This window comes from Eurosta solidaginis, chromosome 1 (genome assembly GCF_040869045.1).
Source record: "Eurosta solidaginis isolate ZX-2024a chromosome 1, ASM4086904v1, whole genome shotgun sequence".
In the NCBI taxonomy this organism is placed as follows: domain Eukaryota; kingdom Metazoa; phylum Arthropoda; class Insecta; order Diptera; family Tephritidae; genus Eurosta; species Eurosta solidaginis.
Window position 1 is genome coordinate 389,042,714 of NC_090319.1, and position 25,091 is coordinate 389,067,804.

General features: G+C 38.8%; 3 protein-coding genes across 5 annotated transcripts in view; 1 reads left to right on the forward strand and 2 right to left on the reverse strand.

The window, feature by feature from the left end:
• Nucleotides 1–357: 357 nt before the first annotated feature.
• On the forward strand, nucleotides 358–8,991 carry PolQ (DNA polymerase theta). Of its 2 annotated transcripts, XM_067763467.1 has the most exons (17): nucleotides 358–389; nucleotides 467–1,543; nucleotides 1,609–2,476; nucleotides 2,544–2,803; nucleotides 2,869–2,982; nucleotides 3,057–3,324; nucleotides 3,386–3,674; nucleotides 3,738–6,174; nucleotides 6,233–6,342; nucleotides 6,409–6,506; nucleotides 6,576–6,757; nucleotides 6,875–7,038; nucleotides 7,548–7,648; nucleotides 7,720–7,838; nucleotides 7,897–8,135; nucleotides 8,197–8,309; nucleotides 8,370–8,990. In XM_067763467.1, the coding sequence occupies exons 2-17, from the start codon at nucleotides 539–541 to the stop codon at nucleotides 8,681–8,683; spliced, it is 6,681 nt and encodes a 2,226-aa protein (XP_067619568.1). In that variant the 5' UTR covers nucleotides 358–389; nucleotides 467–538; the 3' UTR covers nucleotides 8,684–8,990. The 2 variants fall into 2 exon arrangements, with proteins under 2 accessions (XP_067619568.1, XP_067619567.1); XM_067763466.1 differs by having other exon boundaries at nucleotides 376–1,543; nucleotides 8,370–8,991.
• Nucleotides 8,778–10,991, reverse strand: LOC137238453 (rhodanese domain-containing protein CG4456). The gene is made up of 3 exons (XM_067763468.1): nucleotides 10,658–10,991; nucleotides 9,153–9,312; nucleotides 8,778–9,080 (listed from the first exon to the last, which is right to left on the reverse strand). The coding sequence occupies exons 1-3, from the start codon at nucleotides 10,782–10,784 to the stop codon at nucleotides 9,017–9,019; spliced, it is 351 nt and encodes a 116-aa protein (XP_067619569.1). The 5' UTR covers nucleotides 10,785–10,991; the 3' UTR covers nucleotides 8,778–9,016.
• An 8,289-nt stretch (nucleotides 10,992–19,280) lies between these two features.
• The window catches only part of Past1 (putative achaete scute target 1), a 31,188-nt gene continuing 25,377 nt past the window's right edge, over nucleotides 19,281–25,091 (reverse strand). For both annotated transcript variants that reach the window (XM_067763470.1, XM_067763469.1), the window contains 2 exons: nucleotides 21,670–21,843; nucleotides 19,281–21,601 (listed from right to left, as the gene is read on the reverse strand). In XM_067763470.1, coding sequence (XP_067619571.1) covers nucleotides 21,399–21,601; nucleotides 21,670–21,843 — 377 coding nt within the window. In that variant the 3' untranslated portion in view covers nucleotides 19,281–21,398. The remainder of the gene's footprint in view (nucleotides 21,602–21,669; nucleotides 21,844–25,091) is intronic.

The window sequence follows — 25,091 nt, forward strand, 5'->3', positions numbered from 1 at the left end:
ACAGTTTTCATTTGATATCCATATTGTATAAACACATTCTAGAGGTATCCGGGTCCACGTTTTGGGCTATATCTCGAGACCCTAGCCTCCCAGTTGTATGAAAATTATCCTGTACTACAGCACTCATCAACAGTTTTCATTTGATATCCATATTGTATAAACACATTCGAGGGGTACCCTGGACCACGTTTTAGGCTATATCTCGAGACCCTAGCCTCCCAGTTGTATGAGTCTATTTCGGCATTCACCACAATTTCTGTGCAGTATGGTAACATTCCATAATATTAAATTATTTCGTGATGACAACGTTTGGTGAGTGATAATGTAGGTTACTGTCGTTAAAGCAGTTCAGGCGCCTATCAATTGGCATTTGCTTGTTTATTTGAATTGTTTGTATTTAATTCATACCCTATCAATTGGTTTGTTTAATTTGCATTTCTTCCTCTTTGGAATGGCCTTTTCGCAGTCACTTGATATTGGCAATAGTACATTGTTGAACCTAGAAAGCCAAGCACGAAAAGTCATTAGGCATGAATCAATGGAGCCACCACAAAAAGTCTGTCAAAACAATTCCAGTATTAGCGAAGATCCTGCCGAAGTAATACAAGAATCACCAGTTCATGAGCCACGTTCTAAGCATTTAGGATATGCTACAGGCATGTCCATGTTCAGCAGGTCGCGCACACAACGCCCATTGACTCGCAACAACAACACAAATTGTTCCAGCACAATGGAAGACAACGGAAGTCGCCGACTTCGTAAAAGTAAATCAGATTCCACACTACCAAAACATGGGGTGTCAAATACAGCTGCAACTGCTGATAACTATGCTGAACTATTTCGGAGCGGCTTCACATTTTCAATAGAAGAAGATAGACAACAAAGTGATACCGCTATTGAAGCTTCAGTGTTGCGTGTTTCTCAAATCGTAGCTGCATTTGAGAAAATATCAGAAGAACCTATAGATATTGGGGGAAATGTTGAAGATGAACTGGGTACCGGATCAATAAGTCATGATTTAGATAGGCACGTTTGTTCTGAGGATTTAAAAGGCATTTTAGAAAACGTAAGATATATGGACCCAGAAAATGGTGCATTTGATGATTCTTACCAAAATAGCGATACCTCAGTGTTAACCATACATAACACAAATGATATGACAAAAAAAGAGAAAACTGCTGATGAAATGGAGGCACACCAATTGGATCAAAGCAGGTTTATATGCACGAATATGAATAATGCTGAGTCACAAGATCAAATCATAAATGAATTAGAGATAAGTCGACGTGAAATATCTAAAGAAAACGGGGTATACAAGCCAAATTTATCAAATAAAGACAAAACTGCGGAATATGCACTTAAACGTATGCGTACCACTTTTAAGCAACCAACGTCAATCGTGGTAAATAAAAGCATAAAAGATTTGGAATCTCTTAAGCGTATAAGTGACTGGAACCTACCGCGTAGCATTTTACAAGAATACGAAAAGAAAGGCGTTGTTAAAATGTTCGATTGGCAAATTGAATGTTTAAGTAATCCCAAGGTAAGCAATTAGTTTACTATCATATAACCATATCAAACCTACTATGTACAATATTTTGGTTGCAGGTATTATTTGAGCACTGCAATCTCGTCTACTCAGCTCCCACATCTGCTGGTAAATCACTGGTGAGTGAGATACTACTACTGAAAACTGTGCTTGAGCGTGGCAAAAAAGTACTCTTCATTCTGCCATTCATATCGGTTGTACGTGAAAAAATGTTTTATCTACAAGATTTGCTAACTGTTGCTGGATACCGCGTTGAAGGATTTTTTGGTGGCTACACCCCACCTGGTGGGTTTGATAATATGCATGTAGCCATATGTACTATCGAAAAGGCAAATTCAATAGTTAACAAACTATTGGAGCAGGGCAAACTTTCTGATATCGGAACCGTGGTCGTTGATGAGGTGCATTTGATTTCGGATCCCGGACGCGGTTATATACTGGAGCTATTAATTGCCAAACTATTGTACATGTCACGAAAATATGGTTTCCAGCTGCAAGTGGTAGCTATGTCAGCGACGTTGGCTAATGTTGAATTGCTTAAACACTGGTTGGATGCAGAATTATATATTACAAACTTTCGTCCTGTGGCACTACAGGAGATGATCAAAATAGGCAATCAGATTTATGATTGCAAAATGCGTGCTCTGCGCGATATTACCGAACCTTGTCAGGGAAATGAACAATTTCCTACATTTCAAAATGACCCTGACCACGTAGCACAGTTATGTATTGAAACTCTACTGGAGGGTTGTTCTGTGATTATATTTTGTCCATCGAAGGACTGGTGCGAAAATTTGGCAAATCAGCTGGCAAATACCATACAAGCGCTACTGTCTAACAATAATAATTTAGGTAAAAGACTGCGTATACAGATCAAAAGAGAATCTATTGAAGAGGTAAAAAAGCAATTGCGAGATATACCCACAGGTATGGCAAACATGTTTTCAAGCTATGTTCCTTTACACTGTAGCATCTACAATTTGTACTTTAACAGGTCTTGATGCTGTACTCGACAAAACAATCACAAGTGGATGCGCATTTCATCATGCAGGTCTGACAAGTGAGGAACGCGATATTATTGAAGCTAGTTTTAAATCATGTGCTTTGAAAATAATAGTAGCTACTAGTACCCTCAGCTCTGGAGTAAATTTGCCGGCACGTCGTGTATTGATACGTACTCCCCTCTTTGGGGGTAAACAAATGAGTTCACTAACTTATCGTCAGATGATTGGCCGAGCAGGACGCACCGGAAAGGCAACTATTACTTTAATAGTTAAAAAAAAAATGTGTCCATTTAAACATTTTTAATGTATATGTAGGATACTTTAGGAGAATCTATTCTTATCTGTACGGCTGCCAATTCACGCATCGGTCAAAAACTGATGCAAGCTGATATGAAGGGAATAAACTCCTGCTTAGAGCAGGAAAGCAGTGTAAGTATTCGATAGAAAAAACAAACTGGATACACTTACATATATGACATGTCAGTTACTGAACTAACTTACAGACCCATCTAAAACGCGCCTTGCTCGAAGTGATTTCTTCCGGCGTTGCAGTAACCAAAGAAGATATTGAGAATTTCGTTAATTGCACGCTTTTGAGTGCAGAAAAGCTATTAAGTGAGCAAGGAAAGGACAAACAAACAAAGGAGGATAGACCTTTTATAGCAGATGCTGTAAATTTTCTTATTGAATATGAATTTGTGCGTCTGCAGGTGGATAATGAAACAAAAAGAGAAACTTACGTTGCTACACGTTTGGGTCAGGCGTGTTTGGGTATGTTGCATTGATAATACCAAAAATCATATTTATTCAAGAAACCTTTTTTGTGTTCCAGCTGCATCCATGCCTCCCACCGATGGTCTCATACTTTTTGCTGAACTACAGAAATCACGTCGCTGCTTTGTACTTGAATCAGAACTACATGCGGTATATTTAGTGACCCCATACTCAGTATGTTATCAAATGCAGGATTTGGATTGGTTGCTCTTCCTCGATATGTGGGAAAAACTACCGCCAGCTATGAAGAAAGTCGGTGAATTAGTTGGTGTAAAGGAGTCGTTTCTAGTGCGCGCTATGCGCGGGCAAAGCAAATTGGACTATAAACTAATGCAGATACATAAGAGGTTACTAAATTTGTAGCATTTGTGTTATATTTGAAGTAGATTGATTATTACTCCATCATATAGGTTTTACACTGCGTTAGCGCTACAAGAACTGGTTAATGAAGTGCCCATCAATAAAGTTGCAGCTAAATATAAATGTACACGAGGTATGTTACAAGGTCTGCAGCAAATGTCATCCACCTTTGCTGGCATAGTCACCGCATTTTGTAACTCTCTACAATGGCCAACTTTATCATTGATTGTGTCACAATTCAAGGAACGTCTCTTTTTTGGTATACACCGCGACTTAATTGATTTGATGCGTTTGCCAGATCTCAGTCACAAACGAGCCCGTGCGCTCTTTGATGCTGGCATAGAAACACTTGTAGATCTAGCAAATGCAGATGTTTTCGATGTAGAAAAAGTTTTGTATAATGCATTGAGCTTCGACTCAGCTAAACAGCATGATAATGAAGCAGACTACGAGGCAGAGCAGCGAAAACAAGCAAGGGACTTTTTCATAACCGGAAAGTTAGGTTTGACTGTGGCTGAAGGTGCAAAATTGTTAGTAACGGAGGCACGCACATTTGTGCAGTATGAAATTGGTGTGGGTGGCATTAAGTGGACACAAGATAATGCAATTGCGAATAATTCGGCAAATGATTTTCACATGTCTTATGAGGGTGATAATAATTTTCATGGCATAAAACGAAGTAGTGAGCCAAGCTTAAATGAGATAAAGGCTGAGGTAACTCCCCCAAAAATCAAAAAGAACAATGAGCAAAAATTTTACGAGGAAAAGCCTTCAACAAGTAAAGAAGCATTACGTGCTTTAAAACAGCGACAGCTATTGCCAGGGACGGAGCAGGATCATCCAGCACTTGAGAATCCTGAAAATGTTAAAGATAGATCTGAAAACTCCCCAGCGAAAAGTATTAAGATTCCGAGTTCTAAAAATACCGAAATCAGAAATGATAAAAATGAAAAGAAACCAAGCCGCCCAACGGTATATAATTTCCATGAAACAGACCCGAAAAACTCGAATTTGAAAATAGCTATCCAAAAGGAAGATAATAAAGAGAATTCAAAAGCAAAAGCATCGGATGAAACAAAAAATATTTTACAAAACCAACAGAAAGTTGCAAATTTGATGCAGGAAAGAAATATTATGCAAAAGGAAAAAACTTCGAATGCAGACTCAAATCCTGTAACCGAGAAAAACAAACACTTGCGCCGAGAATCCACTGAATCTACAAACAAAGTATATGATTCACACAAGACTCCCAAAAATTCAATAAACTCCAAACAAAACGCTGTCTTTCCGCAATCTACGAAAGGCTGTACAAAGCTTACAACGCTTGCACAAAATAGTTCAACCAAAAAGTCGTCCTCCGTGAATGTGGAGCAAGATATATCAGCTAAACAATCTACGCACTCACGAAAATCCTCACCTAAAGCGGCGCATGGACTACAATCCGCACTACGTCGCAGTCCACGCAATCATCAACGTAATTCCAACGTTGCCTCAAAATACAATGCCACAGATTTCAAACCACTACCAACAACCATTGCTTTAACAACTAATGAGAATAATCAGTTAGATGAATCAATTTTTATGCCCGATGACTCCTTTGAATTAAACACTGGCATTAACGCCGCACTAGACAGTGCAAAACAATCATCGACCGATCCATCAACCGTGCCGACACACTGCAAAGCCATGGTTGATGAAATTCCCGAATCACAGCAAATCGTACAAGCAGTGGCCGATTCCCCTGTGCCTGCTAAACATTCGGTACATGCATCGCGTTTACTACGCACAACACAGCGTTTGAGAGGACATAAAAGTAGTTTATCAAAAAAAGATGCTTCTACTCATTCACCACCAACCACAAGTTCCATAGAAGTATCAGATATGTCACTTGAGAATTCGCTGTTAAAGAATCCATTACAATTGAATGCTTCACACATTTTGAATTGTTCAAAAACTGATACAGCGTCGACTAATTTTAAACGTCTTGAACTAATAGATATCTGTGGTGATCAACAGCTTTTCGATGCCGCATTGAGTGAGCTCAAGGAAGTGAAACGTTTTGGTTTTTGTCTTGGATTGCAACAGCATGAAAATAAGCGCAAACCACTTATAGGTGGTAATCTACTAATAAATCAAAAGGGAGCGCGCGATGAGGCACACAATGAGACCACGGTAAAGGACTTCCAAATCGATGACAATTCTTATTTAGCTGGCTGCGCTTTTGGCATCACGGAGAACATTGTTTACTATATGAATATGCAAATGGAAGGCTCATGTAGAGAAGTGACGACGTCAAAAAAATGCGAGTTTTTGCTGTCATTATTAAGATCCAAAGAATGCACTATACTTTGTGTCGATGCAAAAGAACAATTGAAGGTTTTATGCCATGTTTTGGATGAACACAACGACGTACACATTCAGCTAGAAGATCCGAAGGTGGCAAATTGGCTTCTGCAGCCTGATAAATTTATGAGCTTTCAACAAATGGTGAATTAAATGATTTTTTGTATGCCAATTAGTTTAAATATATTAAAATATTTGTTAGACACAACAATTTGCACCGGAGTGCACTGCTCTGACTGGTTTATGTGGCAATGGGCGTGGTTATGGCAGCCATGGCCTAGATAATGCTAGTGCTATTTTGGCCAAGGTTAGGTAATGTATTTTTGTATGATAGATAAGCATTTCAAGGACTGAAATTATCTATGTATGTATGATCAGATGTTCAGTTGAAGCTTGCGTCACGATGCATATTCTGAAAGCGCAAATAGAAAATTTGGAACGGATAGGCTCAGGGCAACTTTATAAATTTTTCAAAGGTGAATTCACAAAAATTTAAATCTGTTGAACTTATTTACAGGGTAGATATATATTTTTTTTATTTGCAGACCTAGAAATGCCTTTACAGAGCTCACTTTTCAATATGGAACTCACGGGATTTCCGGCGAACGAAGCTGCTTTGCGAAATTTATTTCAACTTATGCTGGAAACGATGAAAAAGCTGGAATTAAAAATATATGAAATGCATGGTGGACGCTTTAATTTAGGCTCCTCTGCTGCAGTGGCAAAGGTATTAATAAATAGATACATATAAATGCATTTGTATTTAATTGAACTAATACTGAAGTCCAACAAATTAGCAATATATAAGATTTTGTTTAGCCTCAACAAATGTTTGTAATTTCAGGTTGTCGGCCTGCATCGCAAAGCCAGTGGCCGCATCAGCACTTCACGACAAATTCTCGAAAAGATCGATTCACCAATTTCTCAAGCAATCATTGCCTATCGCAAACTAGGCACCACATTGAGTAAAAACATACAACCACTTTTAAAATGCGTGAAAATGGATCGGTAAATAGTGGCTATGTAGCCAAAGTTTTAATATTTGTTTGAAAAAACTCGACCACTCAATTTAATGGATATAAAAATTTAGTGCAGTGTACTTAACTAAGAATAGAGCCACTGAACTTCTTAATAATATTGCATATTTTTAAGGGATATTCATTTCTCACCAGCGTGAAAGTTCTTTGATGGTCTGAGAGATTTTCGTGCAAGAAATACACTCAACGCGTTTGCTAATCAAGGACCTTCCGCATGGTAGAGAAGCACGCACCTTTATACCTTAATTGGAATATGCAGTTTGATTAATAAGTTCCTTTTTTTTTGTAAAAAAAAATCGAATAAGCTACAAATCTGTATACTTGAAATAGCTTTAAAAATCCTAAAGTAATTGTTTTTTGAAATTTTACGAAATTAAAATTAGCTATATTAGCTTGGACAACATTAGGGATATTGCATACATATATTCGTAGCCTTAATTTATTAATCAATTTATATTTGTTTCCCATTGAATAATAAAGAATTCATGGTCAGAGTATTACTTTCACGCAAACAGGGCGTATATCAATGGCCGAACCCAATTTGCAGAATGTTGCCAAGGACTTTGAAGTGAATTTTGAAGGTATTTAACAATTAAATTTTTTTAACGTCTTTTAACTGTAAATAAAATATTTTTTATATTATGATTTTAAGGATTCCAAAATATCAATATTTCCTGTCGCAGTGCATTCTTCCCAAACGAAAGTGGGCGCTGTTTGTTATCAGCGGATTTTTGTCAGCTTGAAATGCGCATATTGGCGCATTTGTCTCAAGTAACTATGCATTAGGATTTTACAGCAGATTTTCATTTAACGTCGTTATTTTGCACAGGATGCCGCTTTGCTCAAAGTTATGAACACTGATCGCGATATTTTCACTGTAATTGCAGCACGCTGGCACAAATTAGCAGAAAGCGCCGTATCGGAGATGCTGCGTAATGGTACTAAACAAATTTGTTATGGCATTGTGTATGGCATGGGTATACGTAGTTTAGCTGAAGCACTTAAATGCACTGAGCAGGAAGCAACTACACTTTCGCAGCAATTTCATTTGGCTTATCCAGGCATCAGGTTATAATGGAATGTTAAAATATTGGTCAAAATAAAAATTTCTTTTACTTTTTTTCAATAGATCTTATGCAGATAAAGTCGTAAAATTCGCACGCAATAATGGTTATATTGAAACCATCACTGGTCGTCGTCGCTATCTGGAACATATTTGTAGTGAAGAACCACAACAGAAAAGTCAGTGAAATCAAAAGGTGTTTGCTGTTTTCATTTAATTATATCTATGTTAATTTGTAGATCAAGCTGAACGTCAAGCTATAAATTCCACAATTCAAGGCTCTGCTGCGGATATCGCGAAAAATGCTATTTTACGTATGGAAAAGAACCTCGAAAAATATCGTAACAAATTAGGATTAATTAGCACAAACGCAGTACGTTTTGTTTTGCACATACACGATGAGCTTGTATTTGAAGTGCCTTCAGATAAGGCGAAAAAAGTGGCAAAAATTTTAAGCCTTACCATGGAGAACTGCGTTAAAATCAGCGTACCACTGAAAGTTAAATTGAAAATGGGGAAGAGCTGGGGAGAGCTACAAGAGATTAAGTTATAAGATTAAGCAGCTTTAGTATTTTAATATATAAGTTACTTAGATTTAGTTGAATAAATTGTTCCAGCATGACTAACAATAATATTAAAGATATACATAATATTTAGTATGGTAATTTATTCAATAAACTTGTGGGGCTTGATTGTGATCTAAATACTTCAAATGCGCCAATTTTGAAATGATGTGCGACATTATCAGCTCTTCTTGTTTTACAAGGATTATTATTAATTATTATTCTAACTAGTACGTTATGATGTTAATCTTAAATCACTTAACATATCTCTTAATTACCAACACATTTTGCTTTTAAATTTGTTCTACTTTTGTTGAATCCATTTAAGATTTGTTCAATGCTTCTTTTTCGGCCCACTCAGTCCAAGAACCGGGATAGTAATTCGCGCTGAAAATGTTAAGCGTTTTAATTAATATATGAAAATGTGCTTATCTGATAAATGAGTGCAATTATACTCACTTTTTATAACCATTGGCTAAAGCCAATTCGTAAGCTCGCTTGGCACGGCCGCCAGCTTGGCACGAAAATATCAGAATAGTATCTTCACTGGGCTTTTCTCGATTAAACGCAGTTTTGAAATCGTTTCCAGACATTTTAAAGGCGGCTTCCAGTTCAGGCACTAGAGCAGATACATAAATAATTTGTATGTACGTACATTTTCATAAATCTATTATTTGGTTAAAATAACGTAATATCTTTATCTTGGTAGAAGTGACTGCCAAACTGTACGCACTTGAATTCTAATGGTCGAAATAGTAATTGGTCGCACTATGCTCTACCTGTTGTTGTTGTAGCGATAAGGACACTCCCCGAAGGCCTTGGAAAGTGTTATCGATGTTGATGGTCCTTCGTCGGATGTAGATCCGGTGCGTTCCGGTACCAAGCCCGACCAAATCGGGAACGATTTGTTACGATCACATGCGACCTTCCAGGCCGTACCGCCCTCCCACCCCATAAATCTATTAGAAGTTCGGGGTCGCCAGGATTCGTCACGGATAGATGAGGTTGACAATTGGGTCTGGAGAAGCTATATATTGCGCTTGCAACCTGAAAGGGTTGCGCTACACAACCCCTTGAATCTATTTGGTATTTTAGTCACCTCTTACGACAGGCATACCTATCGCGGGTATATTCTAACCCCCTAACCCACTGGGGCTATGATTTTCCTCGATTGTTTTTGATTGAACTACATTTATGACGAAGTCGCCAATAACTGTAACTAATGTTTTTTGACCTATGACCTTGACTTGTGTGCTTGTTGCTTTAGCGCGGTGGTAGTCCTATACAATTTAAAGCATTCTGATGATTGGCCAATAGAAAGAGAATTGTCTGGAGTGTTTTCGCTTTTGGCGGAGAGATATAGGTTGATGCGACTCTCGCTTGTTACCGACCTTAATACTTATATAAGTAGGGCATTTACAAGTTGAAGACATGGGTAAATCTTTCCATTAGTGCACCACGCTTTGACAATAAATATAAATAAGAGTTCGTGGAGGGGTCTTCCTAGATGCAAAAACTTTTGCAAGCTTCTAGTTTTTGTACAAAAAAAAACATTATTTATTTTTGCGTAGAGGGGCTCCGCGGCTTACCCCACCGGGGCTAACGCCCTGAGCCTCCCATTAATTTACTTTAATTCCCAACTAAAGACCAAGTTGGACCTGATCCGATACTATGGACAAATTAACAGTTTCGTGACTTATTCTCCATCTGGTGATTATATTCACACTAGTTTCTCCACCAAATTTGATTTAAAACAAAAATGCCACATTTCACCCTGAATCGTTAATGGTGCACTAATGCACACATACAGCCAAGGGTAATTATTTTCTTTAGCTCACAACTGCTAAAACTCGTCTAAATATATAAGAAGAGGTGTTAAAAACGTGCTTCGGACCCAGGACCACGAATCCGAAAGCGGAAACTAAAAAACGGCTGCCAGAAACATGGTGATAAAAGCTACTTACTTGTTACACTAATAGCACCGGGTATAACACCAGTTCTAGCCAACTCGTCCTTGTTACGCACATCAATTACATAGGTTCCTGGCCGATTTTGCACATCTTTCACTTCTTCGTATGTGACAGTAGCCATGTTTTATTGTTTTATTGCAATACTACCGTTGCGGTAAGTAAACTTGATACCTATTATAAATATTAAATTGAAGGAATGTCTGAAACGCCTTGTACGTTTGTACGTTTCCCGAAATAAATTGCTGATAAGAATTGTCGCTGTAAAAGACCTTTTGGACCTTTTTTCGTTGAATTTTGGTCCCAAATGAAACCATGGTGTGGTAACCAAGGCGAATCTATACTAGGTAGTAGTACAAGGCGCTGTATGGAAAATTATCAAGAAGAAGCAATCAGCTGATGGGATAACACCACCGGTAATGAATTCGCCTTGTGTGGTAACCGTGTTTGAGAAGGCACGTGATAACGTTTTTTGAACTTAATTTTTTTTTCATTTTTTTAAATAATGAAATGCTAGTATGCAAGCGACTGCCTTAAGCCGGAGCATTGTTTACTATATAGTTTAGCAGCTTAAGTAGAGGTTATGTTGCGAATAGAGTGGAAGGCAGTGGACTAGGCAGTCGAATGTCATATAATGAAGGAATGGTGTTCGGAGTTTTTTCAAAGTTAAAAAAAAATTATAAAAGCTTTAATAATAAATAAAACTATTGATTTAATAACAACAAAAATGCCATATATATTCTGTATACATAAATTTGTAAGGAATATCTCGCTTTAAAATTTGAATTAAATAATCTAAATTTTTTTTTGAAACTGAGTCGAGAACTGTGCGTGTGAATGTGCGAATTTTCACCGATCAGCTGTTAGTTGCGCTACTTGGTAAAATTTACAATGAGCCGGAGTCATTGGTGCCGTATGTCGTATCGCTGTATCCGTATCCCTAACGTAACCCTGCAAAATCGTTGGACCATGTGGTCCACTGGAGTACTTACCATTATACTCCACTGTAATGCAGCAATGAACCAACTCATGTTTCTACACGAACATATTGTAAGCCGATCATTGCTCGATTTTAACGATTGTAATCACTACACGGTGTTTATTGGACTGTGGGTACTCCATGGATTACTCTGATGTAATGCGGAGCTGGAGTATATGGTCCGGTCCTAGGACATCGCAATGTTAATTGGACCATATTTTTTGTATGAATTGTGGTTAATTTTGGAGCACTCGCTTGGTCCATAGCGAGTACTCCATACATGCATGCAAGGAGTACTCGCGATTTTTGCAGGGAATCAGCTGTTTATCGTTACGACGGTAAACCAAGACCCAATTGGTTGGCTACGATACGGTTACGACCTTAGCGGCACCAATAATCGATTGCATTGATTCTCATAAGATTGGTCTAATCAGCTGTTATAAGGTTACCGATACGGTTACCGATAAAGCACCAATGTCTCCAGCTTTAAGCTGCAGTCGAATGTCATATAATGAAGGAATGTAAAAAAAAATGATACAAGATTTAATATAAATAAAACTATTGTTTTAATAACAACAAAAACGCCATATATATTCTGTATACATAAATTTGTAAGGATTATCTCACTTTAAAATTTGAATTAAATAATCTAAATTTTTTTTTGAAACTGAGTCGAGAACTGTGCGTGTGAATGTGCGAACCGATCAGCTCTTAGTTGCGATACTTGGTAAAATTTACAATGCATTGGTGCTTTATCGGTAACCGTATCGGTAACCTTATAACAGCTGATTCGACCAACTTTATGAGAATCAATGCAATCGATTATTGGTGCCGCTAAGGTCGTAACCGTATCGTAGCCAACCAATTGGTTTTTGGTTTACCGACGTAACGATAAACAGCTGATTACGTTAGAATCAGCTGTTATAAGGTTACCGATAACCCATCAAAAAACGCGAGTACTCTATAAATAATGTAAGGAATAGTCCTTTGGGAGTATATTACTGCTCCAAATCTAATCTGTATTCATACAAAAAATGTGCTCCAATTAACATTGCGATGTCCTAGCAGAGGAGTAGGTGATCCCACTCTCGCTTTGTTTGTGAGTATTCCATAGAGTACATACGTGAGAGTACATTCCAAAGTACTTTCACTGTAGTACTCCATGGAGCACCCACACACCACACACCCACAGTATGCCAAAGTACTAAAGAGGAATTGTGTTGTCGGAAAGAATTATCGGAATGAATTTAATTTAAAATGAAGGTAAATGAAGAGGGGCAATACAACTTTTATATTTTATACTACGAATATTCTTATGTTATTTAGCATTTGCGTGAATAAAGAAACTATTATTTCTCTATACTATAGTTTGTATACATGCATTTTATCAGAGTTGCCAAAGTAAAATTTTATTGTCAGTTATTTGTATGCAATATTTTACTTTTGGCAACTCTGTTCGATCGTCATCGTGTCGTGATCACGGTCGTTAAAAAACGAGCAATGATCGGCTGATAGTGGTCCGCAAACGCATTGCAAAGAGCGTACTCCAACATGAGGAAAATGGAACACGTAATCCAACAATATTTACAGGGTAACTACACTCCCTTATGCAATTCAGGATTTCTGGCAAATTTTGAAAAAACTCCGAACATCAATTCCTTCATAATACTTCATTCGTGTCTCTTTTTCACGGCCTTCGAGTGCCTTCCATTCTATTCGCAACCTAACCTCAATTTAAGCTGCCGAACTATATAGGAAACAATGGGCAGATATAAACTGGAACGAGCGTATTCAGAAATCACAGCTGCCGATCAACTGTTGAGTTAGCACTTTCTGAACGTAACGTTGAATGTGTACGTTCACTCCACAAATCGCACAAGGTAGGTGATTTGTGCGTTCACTCCGCTGTTTGAATTTTATTGTTCAAAAATGTTTATGTTTTATTCAGTGATAGCTCTTTACATAACCACGGATCCGAAAGTGGAAATATTTTTGGGGTGGACATTAACGAAAAACCACAAAATTGTCAGGGTCCCTCCGAAACCGAGGTGGGATCAATAGTATTTATGCGCACAACATCCTCCTTGCTTATAGGAAATTACCCTAAGCGGTCCACCGACGTGGGATCAAAATTAAATCCGTTCAAAATCCCTTTGTACACAAATATTTTTTTTGTATACAACAATTTTGACAGCGTATTAGCAGTCGACCCCTCAACTAAACTTTTACCCAATATTTCAATAACCACCGGTTTCGGAGGGACCCGGGGTCTTTTATCGGGTTTTCGTTAATACCTTTTGAACGAGTTAACATTTCTATTTGCCGCCTTCGGATTATTAATGCTGATGTCAAGACGCGTGGTTTGACAACTCTGCCGACATTACGTGTATATTAGCAGTCGACCCCTGTTCTAGACTATTACCAAAGTTGCAATTTTTCACGTGGTTTGTAATGATGAATTTGTTGTACACATAATTTGCTCTCCAAAACCGTTGTAGGGCCCATCCAGGGTAATTTTTTGTAGGCGTGCCCGAAACCGCCAATGCAGAAAGGTGTTCTGAAGCCAGTGGTAGCTGTTCTTAAAGATTTTACGTATCGTTAAAATCTTGTCGATAGTAGATTTACTAAGTCCGAAGCCTTTTCATCATCAACACTTATTAATTGGCGTGTAAGTCCCTAGGCGGTTTTGGTCTAACATGCCAGGGTATTCAAGAGGGTGATAAGCGGAATACAATGCTTTATAGCTTCCGCAGCCCAATTATCAACGTCACCTACGCGAGGGGAATCCTGTTACAAATATGAATGCATCATACTCATATTTAGTAGGCGAGGCTCTGGCGACCCCAAGTTACTCATGGAACTGGGGGGTGGAGGAGGGCGGGATTGCCTATAAGGTTTAATGTGGTCATATTAATCGTTCCCAAGATTGTCGGGCTACCGGGACGTACCAAATCTATATCGGGCAAAGGACCATCATACATCGATAGCACTCCCCAAAACCTTTGTTGTTGTTGTTGTTGTTGTAGCGATTAGGTTACTCCCCGAAGGCCCTGGGGAGTGTTATCGATGTGATGGTCCTTTGTCGGATACAGATCCGATACGCTCCGGTAACACAGCACCATTAAGGTGCTGGCCCGACCATCTCAGGAATGATTTATATGGCCACATTAAACCTTCAGGTCATCCCTCTCTCCTCACCCCCAAGTTCCATGAGGAGCTTGGGGTCGCCAGAGCCTCGTCTGTTAGTGAAACGGGATTCGCCGCTCGAAGGTGAGGTTGACAATTGGGTTAGAGAAGCTATATATTGCGCTACACAACCCCTTGAATCCCTCCCCAAAAACCTTCGGCAGGTGTTGTTGTTGTTGTAGCAGTGCTTCGCCCCATCCAATAGGTGTGACCGACCACAAATTGTCATCAATATTCTCTAATGGGAGTCCAAGGAAACTTGCTGTTTCAAGAGGGGTGGACCATAATGAGAGGGGTGTTAGAGGCGTTGAATCCACATTACAATTGAAGAGATGGTTGGTGTCATGTGGGGACACATTGCAAGCATGGCATACATTTTGTATGTCGGGGTTGATTCTGGATAGGTAAGCGTTTAACCTGTTACAGTATCCAGATCGAAGTTGAGCTAGAGTGACTCTCGTTTCCTTAGGGTGTGTGCGTTTCTTTTCTGCAAGTTTAGGGTATTGTTCTTTGAGTAAAGGATTCACCGGGCAGTTCTTGACATAGAGGTCCGACGCCTGTGGTTGTTGTTGTTGTTGTAGCGATTAGGTTACTCCCCGAAGGCTTTGGGGAGTGTTATCGATGTGATGGTCCTTTGTCGGATACAGATCCGATACGCTCCGGTAACACAGCACCATTAAGGTGCTAGCCCGACCATCTCGGGAACGATTTACATGGCCACATTGAACCTTCAGGTCATCCCTCCCTCCCCACCCCCAAGTTCCATGAGGAGCTTGGGGTCGCCAGAGCCTCGTCTGTTAGTGAAACGGGATTCGCCGCACGAAGGTGAGGTTGACAATTGGGTTGGAGAAGCTATATATTGCGCTACACAACCCCTTGAATCCCAGGTCCGACGCCTGTCTGTGAAGTTCACTGAGGACCTGCTTGTGTTTTTTGGCTTCATACGGCTGTGTTCTCAGGTGCCGTATTTCCTCATAATGCTTACGAATATGACTCAATCAGATATATGTTGGGATGCCCAGGTTTCTGGGTAGTCAACAGGAACTGTTTGGTTAGCATTTCATTTCTCTCCCTGATGGGGAGTATTCTCGCCTCATTATGTAGATGGTGTTCTGGGAACATAAGACCACCCGTGCAGGGTCGGAGGGCAGTATTTTGGCAGGCCTGTAGCTTCATCCAGGGAGTTGTCTTTAGGCTTGGCGATCATATCGGGGACGTGTAGCATGCAATCGGATGGCCAATTGCTTTGTAAGTGGTAATGAGCGTTTCTTTGTCTTTTTCCCAAGTACTGCCAGAAAAAATTTGAGGATTTTATTACGCCTCTGGATTTTCGGTACAATTGCGACTGCATACTCACCAAAAAGTAGATCCTGATCAAAATCCACACCCAAGATTTTGGGGTCTAAGACAGTCGGTAGCGTAGTGCCATTGACGTGCATGTTCAAAATAGTCGACATTTGGGACGTCCATGTTGTAAATAAGGTCGCCAATGGTTTAGTCGGTGATAATGTCAGGTTTCGCGAGGTGAAAAACTGGAGATATCAGCGAGGTAGCCGTTCATTTTGTTGCAAAGCTTATCGATCTGTGGTCCTGGGCATGTAGCCATTATTGTGCAGTCATCAACGTAAGAAACGATAGTAACTCCTTCTGGTGGCGAAGGTAGCTTTGATATGTAGAAGGTAAACAAAAGTGAGGATAGGACACCACCCTGTGGCACCCCTTGTTTAATTCTTCTTGGTTTTGATGTTGCGTTTCTAATGCACCGAAGCCTGCCCGTCACCCAGATAATTTGCGATCCACCTTTTAAGACTTGGGGGAAGGGTAGGCCCTTCCAGGTCTTGCAGTAACGTGTCATAGTTGACCGTCTCAAAAGCTTTTGAAATGTCTGGCGCAACAAGTACTGTTCTATAGTGGGGGTTTTGTTTAAACCGCAATTTATCTGGGTGCTAATGGCATTTAGCGCGGTGGTTGTTCTATGAGGTTTTCTAAAGCCATGCTGATGACAGGCTAGTTGCAAATTTGCTTTGAAATAGGGGAGCAAAATGGCTTCAAATGACTTGGCTACTGGCGATAGGAGAGAAATGACTCTCCTACGTTAGCTGGTTTCCCAGGCTTTAGTAGCGGGACCACTTTGGCCATTTTCCATGTTTCGGGAATGATAAAGGTGGAAAGGGGCAGGTTGAAGACATGTGCTAAATATTTGAAACCCTCTTTTCCTAGGCTTTTAAGCATCGGCATGGCTATGCCGTCTGGGTCCACTGCTTTAGATGGTTTAGCTTCACCGATGGCATCCTCAACCTCCTTGGCGGTGATGGTAATTGGGAACGCGTTGAATTTTAGCTTATGTGCGTGTCTGTTGGCCCTCCGTCTAACTTTGTCAACTGTAGAATGCATTATATATTGTCGGCAAAAAGCGCTCGCGCGTTTATTCGCATCCGAAAGCACTTTATCGCCAAAGGCGATGGAAATTTTGTCATTGTGGTTGGACGGATTCGATAGTGATTTTACGGTGGACCAAAGCTTACATACACCAGAGAGGTTACAACTACTTAGATGCTCCTCCCATTTCGCCCGCTTGTATTCATCCACAATCAATCGGATGCGTTGGTTTATATCCCTTATTTGGGGGTCGCGGGGATCGAGCTGTCTTATAAGGTCACGTTCTCTCACTAAGTTTGCGGTCTCTGCCGGAAAATGAGGCAGAATTTCGGGAATTCTTCCTTCTTTCACGCAGTTTACGAGTCCTGCGCTCACGATTGATATATCTGGCGAACTGTGACAGCTTCCTACCATACAAGTGGGGGCATCTCCGTTTATTGTGCAGAACGTCGTATCTTCTATTTGATCCCCCACCATCTCACCCCTGCTGTCCACCTCAAGTTTCAATGCCATAGATCGTGTTGGGCATTGAAATCGCCTAAGATAATGCGATGTCAGTAAGACGCTAATATTAGGGCGATATCCACTAGGGCCGCAGGTGGCAGGAGCGATGTATATGTTGATGATTTCTAAGTTTACATCGCCTGACCGGACAGATAAGCCGTGACGTTCTAGGACATTGTCCCAGCGGCCGATGTCGGGATCAAATATATGATATTGCACTGAGTGGTATATGATAAATGCGAGACCGCCTCCATTTCCGCTCTCGCAATTTTTTCTGTAGACATTATACCCAGAAAAGGTCTGCAGAACAGATCTTGCTGTGAGTTTCGTCACTTGAATCGCAGCAATGCGGATGATGTGGCGCTTCATGAAATCGACTATCTCCGTGATCTTGCCGATTAATCCATTACACTGCATAATTCTGAAGTGCAGCGGGAGGACGTCTGGTTTTGGGATCTAGCCCAGAAAAACCTGTCCGATGCAACCATCCCTTGCACGTCACACTGACAAGAGTATGGCCGTCCTAAAAAGATTCTTTTTCGGCAGACGCAGTAAAACCATTTCTCAGGACCGCGGTCAGGAGACGGACCCGGATTGGGTTCGATAACTTCCAGGAGCAGGAGAGTATGGCGCAGTCCCGCTGCAAGGAGCTGCTGGGAGGATGACAATTTGTGGGAGGGACACATTAAATGGGGTTACACTGAAATGACAGTCCTTGATCGGGAAAAATCCCGAGTCGTTCCGGTACATAGAACCGGCTGCCTTGGGAAGCGCTTCGGAGTGTCTTTATTTTTAATACAACAGCAACAACAATGCCAATTGTAATGAGAGACTTATAGAGTGTGATTTATTTTTCAATTTTCAACTCAAACCAAAGTATCACTTATGGAAAAGATTATCTGTTCGGTTTCAATGTGGCGTTGTCTCGTTGTTAATAATAGTAGTCTCCAGACGAAGTTCTTCCAGTTTCGATTTTATATATGTACGCCCTGGCCAGCGAATAAACGCTATTATAATAGATAGTAACTGTGGTTTAAATCTGTTCGTATGTTCGATGTCCCTTCCAGGATCGATTTTGTATGAAGCCTCATTTGGTTCCGTATGACTCAAAGAGGCCCTTCCCAACACATACAGAGTTTATTGTGTTACTCAACGCCATTTTGCAAGGAGCTCAAATTTAAATAAAGCAGCGTACAGTCACCTCAGAGAGATATAGACCCCCAGCGGATTAGGTGGTTAGAATATACCCGCGGTAGGTATGCCTGTCGTAAGAGGCGACTAAAAAAATGAAGGTTTAATGTGGCAATATAAATCGGTCCCGAGATGGTCGGGCGAGCACCTTAATGGAGCTGTGTTACCGGAGTGTACCCGATCTGTATCCGGCAAAGGACCATCACATCGATAACACTCCCCAAAGCCTTCGGGGAGCAACCTTATCGCTACAACAACAACAACAGAGATATAGCTTTCGCGTTGCAAACAAAATTATATAATTTGACAGCTTTCAAATCACATTCCCTTTCGCATGGCGGTACAGAGTAAAGCGCCATGTAAACTTAAAAAGCAGTACAATTCAATTATGATTTGCGAAAATTGTTTATTTAAATTTATCTTTATATCTACACATTTGTATATAAAATATCATTTAATTTCTTTACAACTTTGCTTCTGCGGCTGTTATGCATACATATAGACGAGCTTTTGCGTTACAGAATTTACTAAATATTTATAATTTACTGCGATTCATTTAAGATAAAAATGCATTGCTTTTATTTAAATTTAAATTTTTTTTAATTTTTTAAAAACATTGCACAAAAGATGAAAAAGCTAAAATAAACTCAAATAAAAGCTGGAAAGAATGGCGATATTTGATGAAATTAAAATCCATATCATTGCTCTTATTGCATTCATTATTGTATATTTATAAACACATTAATGGTATTACAACGAAATTGTTAAATCGTTAGTCGGTATAAGCCAAACAACAAACTAATAAAAGTCCAACAAAGGAAAATAAATTAGTTCACAGGAATTGCTTTTTTTTGTGGATACGACATTGAATTTAAACATCAATATTTTAAGCACAGTTTTTTTTTGGCGGGAAAAAGCTTCTCGCCTCATTTGGTGCTTTCTCTGTGGGCTAAAATCTACGATAAAAAATCAGGACGATGCTAAACATGATGATTATAAAAAGCTTTACCAGCATAATAGAACAGATCTGTTAAAATTCCAAGTAAACTGTTACATTTAGACATATTATAAATAATATATGTTACCTGGAATCATTAAACGACCCTATTGCGCGAAAACAAGTTTCCGAGAGAAACGCGTTTAAAGTTTTTGTTTATTTATTTATTTATTCAATGTTTAGCTTGACTCTGTGTAGCGGCTGGCCGTTGTGAACCAATTTCGTAATTAAAATTTAATTAAATTCCCGATAAGAACCCGATGACAATGCAAGAATAAGAAAAAAACTCCGATAGGTGGCGCATGGATCTAAATATTTCAAAAAAATTGTATTTGTGGTCCGAATTGGCTTGAAATGCGATTTGTGAAAAAACTAAGAAAGATTGAAAACTGGGGTTTGTTCCATTGAAAAGAGCGTTAAATTTCCTATAAGAATCACTCAAAAAGTGAAGAACGGTATCTTCGCATAATAGCGTCGTTTCATGAATCCAGAGGTTACATATTATTTTTTTTTTTAATATATGTATGTATATTGATCTAAATTGATTTTTTTTTTTTTTATTAAATAATATATGTTTTTATTTGATTTAGATAATTTTTAGACAAATGTATGTATATGAAACTTCCAAAAATATGTTGTCCTAGTTACATTTACATGATATACTGATTGTATTAAAAACTCAAATTTTACTTAATTTATTATGTATGTATGTTTACACACACAAAAAGGAAAGCCTTCAATTCGCATATGTACGTATGCTGTATATACTAATAATATATATGTATTTACATATTAGCAGGCTCATTGCATAGTTGGGTCTTCAATAGTTGGGATAGCTTATTTAGGATATAACAAATTACATTTCCGTATCGACTGCTGAGTGCAATACCACCTTAGCTCGGTTGCCGTCAAACATACTATCTCACCAAGCTTTGAAAAACGATCATTATCGGAACTAATTTTAAGAACGCTCTATTTATGATACTTTTTTAAAAATGTCCTTGTTAGAATTTTGTTAGATTAGGCCTTATTTAGAAATTCGGTTGAAGAATCTCTTATTTAAACATTTTTTCAGAAACGCTCTATTTATCGCAGTATAAATTAAATAGATTTCGAGATGAGGTAGGGCACTTTTGAAAAAAATAGGAGATGGTGCATTTTTCAGTCAAATTCTGAAATACGTCTATTTACAATCATATTAGAAATAGGCCGTTTTTGAACTGGCAGTCTAGATAGGGTGATATTCCACTCATACTTCGCTATCTACTTTAAATTAAACGATTAGCGTATTTGGATTGTGTTGATATCTTATTCGTACGAGTTTTGCTTTTACGGTGTACAAAATGTATGTAGTTATATGTATTTACTAACTTAGCGCATAGAACCATTTTCATATTACTTTAATAGATTAGCATCAATTTAATAGGAAACGAAGTGAATTATAGTTCATTCTAACGCCAAAATCAATTTGAAACCAAAAAACGAAAATAATTTTTCAATTATTAGCAACGCTTCGCCGGTGGCACTAAATGTTCAGGCAGAACATTCGGCAGCTCATTGCCTTCCAATTTGACGTTGATTAAGTGCATAGCGAGCGCAAATTCATCTGAATCAAGGAAGCCATCACCATCGACATCAGATAATTTCCAGATTTTGCTGAGTACCGAATTTGGTAACTTGGATTTAATAAGTTCTTGTTTGGCAGCTGTAATGGAATACAAAATCATCATATAAATCACATATTTTAAGAAATAATCAATATTTTATACTTACTCGCTCCCGATATACGTCCCTCCACTGGTCCCAGTGCATTAAAGATGGCATCTGTACGCGGTTTATCCCGATTACAGATCCAGTCGTGTTCACCAAAGCCAGCGTCGATGCCCTCACCTTTCATATAACCGAACGGTGAAACATGATCGTCGATTACTCCAGCGAATGCGCCACCTTAAAAATAAAGCAAAAAATAAATGGGTCCAAATGTGCATGATAATATCAAAGTAATATTAATATGTATTTTTATTAGGAAGTAAGTAGTGAGTAGTAAATTACGATGTATTTATCTACAAGGGTGCTTGATACGTTTTTAGATAAATATAAAGAGTGCTCTGAACAGTTTTACACGTTTACTTGTTAAGCAGCTATAATAGTCCAGGCGGACCTTTTCCGGCCCAACTTTGGAACACCTACGAAATTTCAAGAGATTTAAGTCAATTTTTTCCTCGTCTGTCAGCTTTCTGTGCATGTATGTACATTCTCTAGCGCTTGATCTATCAGATAGCTAATTACTGTCAGGCGTTTGCTACTTACGATGACTGAAATAAATACGTAGTCCGGTTTTCATTCATTGTGTGTCAGTGACAACAGCCAACTTTGCGAAAATGAACTTGCGTACGAGCGCAAGATTCCACTTTTCTTCCCCAACGGGTTAGGGGGTCAGAATATACCCGCGGTAGGTATGCCTGTCGTAAGAGACGACTAAAATACCAGATTCAAGGGGTTGTGTAGATTCAAGGGGTTGCCAGCGCAATATATAGCTTCTCCAAACCCCATTGTCAACCTCACCTATCCGCGGCGAATCCTGTTTCACTAACAGACGAGGCTCTAGCGACCCCCAGCTCCTCATGGAAGTTTGGGGGTGGGGAGGGAAGGATGGCCTGAAGGTTTAACGTGGTCATATAAATCGTTCCCGAGATGGTCGGGCTAGCACCTTAATGGTGCTGTGTTACCGGAGCGTACCGGATCTGTATCCGGCAAAGGACCATCACATCGATAACACTCCCCAAAGCCTTCGGGGAGCAACCTTATCGCTACAACAACAACAACAACATTCCACTTTTCTCATCTCATCGACAAGCATTGAAAATTAGCATCGCTGTAGCGGCTACTTTCATTCTTCATGCGTTTATGGCAATTTAACCCCAATTGCTATATTACAATATAATTGATTTGCTTGCCTATTTACATGTGAGACTTGCGCTAAAAAATTTGCGTCGTTGCATTTGCATTGAAGAACGTTTTTATTGATAAAAGAGCATTCCTGAGTTGTGGTAATTAAAAGGAGTCTATTGGTGTTTTTTTTTTTCCATTTGTATACATATTTATTATTTATACACTCATACATACAAGTACCAATTTATTTTTTACCAAAGAGTCATCATCATAATAGGTCAAAATCGGGTTCCTGTCCAAAACCTGTTTGAGAAGAAAGAATATCGCCAAAATCCTGATTTCACCAAGAAAATCGATTGATGCACTGAATGGCGACCGGGCCTCTGGACGATTTGGCCGCATCGCAACAAAGCGAGCCCATCGTTTCTTGATTGCGAAGATTACACTTATTGTAACCCCAAATGCAACTAAGTCCTTCCACGCCAGTCTAAGTCGAGGATCTGTGGATGTAAAGAAAAAAACTCGCACACAGGGTAGGCTCTGGAAAATCCGGAAGCATACAAAAGAACGAAGTAATCTTTCGATGCTGCCATCAAGCAACAAACATTACGTGCTGGATAGCACTTTGTTAGGAAGTGTATCGAGACTCCTGGTGATAAGGATATATAATAATAATGAAGAAATTGCATCCATCAAATGGATGAGGACAAGAATGTGAGAAACATTGTTGGTGTTCTGTTCCCCTTTCCTACCAACAGAGAGCATGAGCATGTTAACTAAGAAAACCGCAGAGTGGAATCATTCTACAAAGAAGACATTAAAACAGTCCTGCGTAGCATGCAACTTATGAGAGGAATACTAAAGGCAATTAGATCAGGTGCAAATAACTGCGCAGAGCTTTTGTTGCACATATACAACAAATTTCTCGAGGCAAGAATCTTCCAGTGGATTGAGATACTGGCACGATCTTTGAAGGTATTGTGAATATTTGTTAGATAAGAAAAAAATATTTTCCGGATAATAAAAATGCGGGTTAAGCTGAGTTCCAGCTCTCTCAAGTAGCTATGAATTTAAAAAATGCAAATAAGACGAAAATGTCTTTCGTTAAAGATAAAAAACCTTTCATCAACAAAAGTAACCAGCCTTCAAAATTCCGCAATAATAAAGATTTTTAAACAATAATCAATGGAAAAACATTTGGCACTTATCACTTTCTCTCTTTATGTGCAACCTTTATATAAAGCCGCTTTATATAAAGGTAAGAAAGGTAAAGGTACCAAAAATTAAATCCTTTCATCCCTGTGCCTTTCCGGCTTGGTTGTGTCTTCGCGACAATGATTTATCAATTCATAAAATTTATCCGCCAAATCAGATACAAACCGTCCAAGTCTTGGCAATTATATAGGTTGTTAGCAGTGGCAGCTTCTGATAAGGTTGTCGGTTATCAAGAGGACATTCCAAAAAGGAAATAAACTGATAAGATACTCGTATGTACGATTTAATAAGATGATGGCGGGAAATACTAAAAAACTAGTGCCAAAAAACTTCATATAAATTTCTACATAACCACTTAAGCAAATAGAACACTACAGATAAATAATTTATATGTACCTGTACGTGGAGCATTCCACGTTTGGTGTAGGACACATTTTAAGCATTTATACAGTTTTTGTCCTCAACTAAAGGCACGTCATACCTTTATAAGAAAAAGTATTTGGTGCTTTAATATTGTGTGGTACATGGCTAAGCAAAAATAGAAACTTGCTTTTCAAATATTCGTAATTGAGTGTGAAAGATCCTAAATAAGCATGCTTTTGTACGGGACGATTATGTGGTTATTTCAGTTTTCAAATTATGATTTTCTCAGTTTTTTTTCTATGCCGGTTTTTTTTAATTTTTTTTATTTATTTATTTCATATAACAGTCTAAGGCTCCAGCTATTAGGAGTAATACAACTATCAGATCTGGAAGCAGCAAGTGGCATAGGTCCTAGAAAACTTTTAGTATTTTCCAAGAGGACGGAGTTATTTTATAACATATGTAGTTCCCAGTTTTTGCTAGGGTTTTTCAGTTTGGTCGTTAACACTACGGACTCATTCAGACTATGTGTAGTCCTCATGGACCGGCCAGTTGAACTTAACCTAAGCTTCATATTAAATAATTTTGAATTATTTTTCCTCTGAAGAGTTAGGTACATCACAATATTACTGTCAATATTTTGAGATTGAAAGTCAATAAGGAGAGCAATGAGAAAATCAGCCAAATTAATCGATTTTCCAAGGAATACCCGAAGTACACAATTC